This window comes from Staurois parvus, unplaced genomic scaffold (genome assembly GCF_062004578.1).
Source record: "Staurois parvus isolate SC_StPar_1 unplaced genomic scaffold, SC_StPar_1.0 ptg000649l, whole genome shotgun sequence".
NCBI classification, from domain to species: Eukaryota; Metazoa; Chordata; class Amphibia; order Anura; family Ranidae; genus Staurois; species Staurois parvus.
The window spans coordinates 654,806-662,500 of record NW_028318445.1 but is presented as its reverse complement, the minus strand read 5'-3'; the positions used below and the strand labels follow the sequence as shown (position 1 = coordinate 662,500).

At 44.4% G+C, this 7,695-nt stretch overlaps 1 protein-coding gene across 4 annotated transcripts in view; it reads right to left on the bottom strand.

Moving 5' to 3' along the window:
• The window catches only part of UBN1 (ubinuclein 1), a 60,171-nt gene that overhangs the window by 42,921 nt on the left and 9,555 nt on the right, over positions 1-7,695 (bottom strand). For all 4 annotated transcript variants that reach the window (XM_089694091.1, XM_089694093.1, XM_089694094.1 and 1 more), the window contains exons 3-4: positions 7,387-7,470; positions 474-569 (exon numbers count right to left, since the gene is read on the bottom strand). In XM_089694091.1, coding sequence (XP_089550217.1) covers positions 474-569; positions 7,387-7,470 — 180 coding nt within the window. The remainder of the gene's footprint in view (positions 1-473; positions 570-7,386; positions 7,471-7,695) is intronic.

Genomic DNA, 7,695 nt, shown 5'->3' with positions numbered 1-7,695 from the left:
TTTGTTCTCTTTGTATTGCTTCCTTTGTGTGAATTCCCTGGTGTTCCTGCCAGTCCCTCTGCTTCCTATCAAACACTGACCACACTAGGCATGGGAGCACAGCGTGGTCAGTTCTCTGGCTATTCTGGGAACTCAGTCTGCTCTCCTCCAACGATTAGGCTTGTGCTGACAACCCCCACCCCCTGCACAGCCTTTTACTGGGAAGACCAGTGTACTGTACTGCTCCTCTCCCAGCTCTTATGCAGCTGAGAACAGAGAGAACGTGATCATTTCTAAAGTGGGGGAAAAACAAAAAAAAAAAAAATGTATATCATGCTTTTTTTTTTTATATCTATACAAAATGTTTTGACTTTCGTTTCTATTTTAAACTTGAGTTTTAAAAGGGGAGGGTTTACCATCACCTTAATGTGTTTATCTGCATAGAGTTCATCTTTAAGTCTGGCTTTTTGTACAGACAAGTCTAAACTACTTACAGCCTCAGAGTTGTCAATGAAGGAGTCAGAATCATCGTAGCCATAGCCCATGTCTATCAGATCCTGCATGCGGTCTTTCCTCTTCTTCTTGTTGCTCTGGAAAGTAATAAAGCATAAAAACAATAACTAACCACACAGTTTACATGGCTCCTTCCTGCCTGCAGCTGCTTTACAGACAAATGTGTTTTTAGATTTAAAATTTGTTCAGAGTCCACTTTTTGTTTAACCACTTCCTGTGACGGGAGCGCTGCCGATGCGGGTGGACGTTTCTAAACGTCCCCCCGCATCCATTGCCTGTGCGTACCCCCTGGGAGCACGGGGCACTGCGGTCCGGAGCCCGCTGTGTCGGGAGCACAGATCGTTATACAGGACCTCTGTGTGAGGTCTTGATTCATGTAATCACTGATTGGCCAATCAGTGATTACATGAACAGTAGTAAACAAGATGTCACTTCTGACATCATTGCCTGCTACTTGTGAAATCTGAATGATCAAAGAGGTCACATGGTACAAGGCTCTTCACAACAGCCTTGTACCATGTGACCAATCACAGCTCACACAGTATTTCTCAGTGGCTGCAGGAATACAGCCAGAGAGGAGAAATGATTGCTTTTACATCCTTTATGGGTGAAAAGCAATCAGTGTATGTAAACAAAGCAAAAAAAAAAATCTTCAAATCACCCCCCACAAGTAGTAGTGTCACTATGGTGACACTCTACTGACAAGGTGACAGTAGGTTTATAAAAAAAAAAAAACAAAAAAAAAAAAACACACTTTTGAAAAATTATAATTTTTGGTTATTAAATAAATTTGGGTTATTTTTTAGATTGAATACATTTTGGCCAAGATTTATGAAGAAAGATTATTTATTTAAAAATAAAATAAACTTTTTTTTTCAAAAATGTTTTGGATTATTTCATTTATATAGCAAAAAAATAAAAAATTCCATTGGTGAATAAATACCACCAAAATAAGGTTTTATCTGTCTAAAAAAAAAAAAAATGCTAAAAATGTCATATGCGTGTTGCATGACCGTGCAATTGTCATTCAAAGTGTGATAGTGCTGAAAGCTGAAAATTGGCCTGGACAGGAAGGGGGTGAAAGTGTCTGGACTGGAAGTGGTTAAAGAGCAATGCAGAGCTCAAATACAGGGCGATAGATATTGTTTTCTTTTTTTAAAACTGAACTGGTATAGGTATGCTTTTCGGTTATTCGGCAGAAGAAAATCTATCCTTCCTTGCATACTCTAAATCAGTAGGTGGTAAATAGACAACCCAAGGTCGGTGGAGCGGCTTACTTCAAGGTCATGCGCACGGGCTGAGTAAACGCTGGCAGGGAGAAGAGGCTACAATGGGTGATACAACTACAACATCCTGAACATTCACCAAACTCCTCAGTTATCTGCTGAGAAAGGACTATCTTCTTTCCCCTGGGAGCGCTGCACCAAGGACGATGCCACAACAGGATTTCAACATGTGTGTGAATTGTAGCAGTACTGCAGCATTCTCCTACATAAAGGACAGTCAGACACAGTGCACAGTCTTTCACACTGGAATACTGCACAGATCTGGAAGAAATACACAAAGTACACCCAGATTCAAAGAAAGGTACACTCACACTAGGGCTGGTTAAATGAGAAGTTCAACTTTTGATAAAAATTAATAAATGCAGGTAAAAAAAAAAAAAAAAAAAAGTGCATTAATTATATTTTGCTGCAGGAGCCTGTAAAGCATCGCCATGCAGGTCTCCTGTAGATCTGTCAATATATATGCTTGCCCGTACGGGATACAGCTGTCAGAGGGGATTGGCGTGGAGCGGGAGCTTTCATAACATGTTACACCCTGAATATGGGTGCAAAATGTTATGGAAGGTGAACTTATCCTTTAACCACCTCCCACCCGCCATATAGTAATATGACGAACGCAAGGTGGTTCTCTCGTTCTGGGAGGATGTCATATGACGTCCTCCCATTCTCACAGCGCATGCGTGGCGATCGGCGGTACGCTGTGTCCCTCGGACACAGCGGATCACCGATCACGGAAAGACCCAAAGATGTCAGCTCGGTCATGTGATCAGCTGTGTCCAATCACAGCTGATCACATGTAAACAGGGAAATGCCGGTTATCAGCATTTCTCTCCTCTCGAGCTGTCACTCTGACAGCTCGAGAGGAGAGGAGAGCCAGTAATCGGCATTTCGCGGAGGGGACATGTACACTAATCATCAGGGCAGGGATGATCAGTGTGCCCTGATGATCAGTGTGGCCCCAGCAATGCCACCTGTCAGTGTCCATCAGTGCCTTATGTCAGTGCTCATCAGTGCCTCGTGCCAGTGCCCATCAGTGCCACACCAATGCAACATATCAGTGCCTACCAGTGCACATCAATGCCACATATCAGTGCCCATCTGAGCTGCCTTTCAGTGTCACCCATCAGTGCCAGTCAGTGCCACCTATAAGTGCTACCTACCAGTGCCTCCTCATCAGTGCAGCCTATCAGTGCCCATCATGCAGTCTCATTAGCGCATATCAGTGAAGGAGAAAAATCACTTATTTACAAACTTTTATAAAACAAACCAAAAACCACTGAAAATTTTGAAAAGACGTTTTTTTCTTAGTTTTTAAGAAAAAATAAAAAACCCAAAAGGTGATTAAATACTACCAAAATAAAGCTGTCACAAAAAAATGATAAAAATTTCATATGGATACAGTGTTGCATGACCACACAATTTTCAAAGAGCGACCGTGCTGAAAGCTGGAAATTGGCCTGGGCAGGAGGGGGGTATAAGTGCCCTGTAGGCTAGCGGTTAAGTTGAACCGCGCCAGAGTGTGATTCTCCCCATTCCCCCACTGATCTGCACTCACAGTGAACGATAAGGAAGTATTCCCGGGTGCACTCAATTGCTAACCAGACTAGCGATCCCGGTTTTAATACACAGTTCCCTATGGAGAAGACTGTGCTCCAGCTCATACTGCAGCAAACCGTTCTGGACCACAAGTGAACTGCACCCAAAACCCCTTCTTTCAATTCGTCCCGTGCATGGTACAGATTACACATGTCTCATATTTAGACAACATTTTACTAACCCTGACATCAGCATTACAATGAATGGGAAGTCACCGGTTTCAGAATCCTGTAGAAGTTCAGCTGGGTTGAGCAGGGTTTATACGTGGATGTGAACTTTATATTGTCTCATAAAAAGGCGATTTTGCACGCTGATACCACCTTGTCATTCTACCCCCCCATCTCCCACAAACACCCTTACTGAGCTGCAAATATAGACTATATTGCCAAAAGTATTGACCCCCCCCCCCCTCCAAATCATGTGATTCAGGTGTTCCAATCCCCTCCATGACCACAGGTGTATACAATCAAGCCCCTAGGCATGCAGACTGCTTCTACAGACTTTGGTGAAAGAATGGGTCGCTCTCAGGAGCTCAGTGACTCCAAGCGTGGTCCTGTGATAGGTTGTCACCTGTGCAATAAGTCCATCCGTGACATTTCCTGACTACTAAATATTCCACGCTCAACTGTTAGTGGGATTATAACAAAGTGGAAGCAACTCGGAACAACAGCAACTCAGCCACCAAGTGGTAGGCCACGTCACATGACAGAGTGGGGTCAGTGCATGCTGAAGCGCACAGTGCGCAGAAGTCGCCAACGGTCTGCAGAGTCAATAGCGAAAGGCCTCCAAACTTCATGTGGCCTTCAGATTAGCACAACAGTGTGTAGAGAGCTTCATGGAATGGGTTTCTATGGCCGAGCAGCTGCATCCAAGCCTTACATCACCAAGTACAATGCAAAGCGTTGGATGCCGTGGTGTAAAGCACGTCGCCACTGGACTCTAAAGCAGTGGAGACGTGTTCTCTGGAGTGACCAATCACTCTTCTATCTGGCCATCCGATGGACGTGTCTGGGTTTGGTGGTTGCCAGGAGAACGGTACTTGCCTGACTGCACTGTGCCAAGTGTAAAGATTGGTGGAGGGGGGATTATGGTGTGGGGTTGTATTTCAGGGGTTGGGCTTGGCCCCCTAGTTCCAGTGAAGGGAACTCTTAAGGCATCAGCATACCAAGACATTTTGGACAATTTCATGCTCCCAACTTTGTGGGAAGAGTTTGGGGATGGCCCCTTCCTGTTCCAACATGACTGCACACCAGTGCACAAAGCAAGGTCCATAAAGACATGGAGGAGCCAGTTTGGGGTGGAGGAACTTGACTGGCCTGCACAGAGTCCTGACCTCAACCCCATAGAACACTTTTGGGATGAATTAGAGCGCAGACTGCGAGCCAGGCCTCCTCCCCCGACATCAGTGCCTGACCTCACAAATGTGCTTCTAAAAGAATGGTCCAACCTTCCCATAGACACCCTCCTAAACCTTGTGGACGGCCTTCCCAGAAGATTCAAAGCAGTTAAAGCCGCAAAGGGCGGGGCCAACTCAATATTGAACCCTACGGACCGAGACTGGGATGTCATTAAAGTTCATGTGCGTGTAAAGGCCGGCCGACCAATACTTTTGGCAATATAGTGTATGTGTGAGGCAAGTAAAGATACAGACACGAAGCTGGTGCACGGCAGAAATCATCTGGAACACCAGTATCTGCAAACATGGGTACAGATGGGGTTTTGCTGAGATCAAAGAGTAACCTGTATTAATATACCTGTCAACGCCAGGAAAGTAAGCCTGCTCTAAGCTAGTTGTGTATTGACAGAGAGGAGGAATACTGGATATTCTGCTATTTGTGCTTGAAGCAAAAGGGCAAAGCACATTTGTAAAAACAGCAATGTACTGAAAGAGACTAACAAAAAAGCAGCAATATAGCTGCATTAAGGCCATGCCGCTGCTTTATAAGTCGCCCACAACGCTGTGCCAAGAATCAGACCAATGTGTCCTTGTGATCCTGAATTGTAACTGTACTGTCTCCCTTTATATTGTAAAGCGCTGTGCAAACTGCTGGTGCTATATAAATCCTGTACAGGGGCGGACTGACAACTCATGGGGCTCCCGGGCAATAGGGGATCATGGGGTCCCCCTGTCCTCACCCACACTCAAACCACACCCACAAAAAGCCTATGAAAAGGTACCAGGGGCATCTCACGGGGCCCCCTACTGACCCCGGGCCCTTGGGCAGCGCCCGAGTCCCCAAATGGTCAGTCCGCCCCTGATCCTCTATAACAACAACAACGATCACATCGAGCTGAAAGATTGTCTGCAGACTGGAATACCTGCACTGGACATTTCTCATTAACCACTTGATCTGTTCATCTTGAATATACACTCACTGGCCACTTTATTAGGTTTACCTGTTCAATGGCTTGGTAACACAAATTGCTAATCAGCCAATCACATGGCAGCAACTCAATACATTTAGGCATCTAGACGTGGTGAAGACGACTTGCTGAAGTTCAAACCGAGCATCAGAATGGGGAAGAAAAAAAACTTGCTGATCTACTGGGATTTTCATGCACAACCATCTCTAGGGTTTAGAGAATGGCCCAAAAAAGTGAAAATATCCAGTGAGCGGCAGTTGTGTGGACAAAAATGCCTTGTTGATTTCAGAGGTCAGAGGAGAATGAGCAGACTGATTCGAGATGATAGATAGGCAACAGTAACTCAAATAACCACTTGTTACAACCAAGGTATACAGAATACCATCTCTGAACGCACAAACTTGTCAAAACAGATCTTGGATCTCATCTTGAAGCAGATGGGCTACAGCAGGGAAGACCACACCGGTTGCCACTCCTGTCGGCTAAGAACAGGAAACGGAGGCTACAATTCACACAGGCTCACCAAGATTGGACAATAGAAGATTGGAGCAACATTGCCTGGTCTGAGGAGTCTCAATTTCAGCTGCGACATTCAGATGGTAGGGTCAGAACTTGGTGTAAACAATATAAAAGCATGGATCCACCCTGCCTTGTATCAATGGTTCAGGCTGGTGGCGGTGGTGTGGGGGAGATTTTCTTGACACACTTTTGGGCCCCTTAGCGCCATTTGAGCATCGTTTAAACGCCACGGCCTACCTGAGTATTGTCCCCGACCATGTCCATCCCTTTATGACAGGATAGCAGGATAATGCACCATGTCACAAAGCTCAGATCATCTCAATGTGGTTTCTTGAACCTGACAATGAGGTCACTGTACTCCAATGGCCTCCACCCAATAGAGCACCTTTGGGATGTGGTGGAATGGAAGATTCCCATCATGGATGTACAGTCGACAAATCTGCAGCAAATGTGTGATGCTATCATGTCAATATGGACCAAAATCTCTGAGGAATGTTTCCAACACCTTGTTGAATCTACGCCATGCAGAATTAGGACAGTTTTGAAGGCAAAAGGGGGTTGGAAATATTCCTCAGAGATTTTGGTCCATATTGACATGATAGCATCACACATTTGCTGCAGATTTGTCGACTGTACATCCATGATGGGAATCTTCCATTCCACCACATCCCAAAGGTGCTCTATTGGGTGGAGGCCATTGGAGTACAGTGACCTCATTGTCAGGTTCAAGAAACCACATTGAGATGATCTGATTTTTGTGACATGGTGCATTATCCTGGTATCCGGAGTCATAAAGGGATAGACATGGTCAGGGACAATACTCAGGTAGGCCGTGGCGTTTAAATGATGCTCAAATGGCGCTAAGGGGCCCAAAATTGTGCCAAGAAATCTCCCCCACACCATTACACCACCGCCACCCGATACTAGCAAGGTGTGCCTAATAAAGTGGCCGGTGAGTGTAGGTTGAGGGTGTGGACTGGTTGTACAATTACAGCTTTTTTCTTTTTGGTCATCTACAAAAAAGGGACAAATAAATCTACAATGCATAATTCCCGATCAGTCTGTTCGGCTGGACTCCAAATATTTCATGCAATTTTGTGACAGGTTGTGTAATATTACTGACACTTACATATTTCAATTCAAATTTCCTAGCTAAGGTTTCCACCTCCTTCCTCTCCGCTTCCTCGTCATCAAATGGATTGAAATGCTTCTTCTGAGAAAGGGAAATAATAGAGATAAAACATAATGAAGGACATCAGAACCAGTCTTGTTATCCTTAATATATAACAGCTTTAGCTTTAAAATAGAGATTAATATTATTATTATTATTATTATTATTAAGAAAAAAAAATTTAAAGTGTTTTTTTCCCCCAACATTTCTCTCCTAAATTTAAAAGCCTGCATTTTTTCTAGAAAAATCACTTACAACCCTCAAACA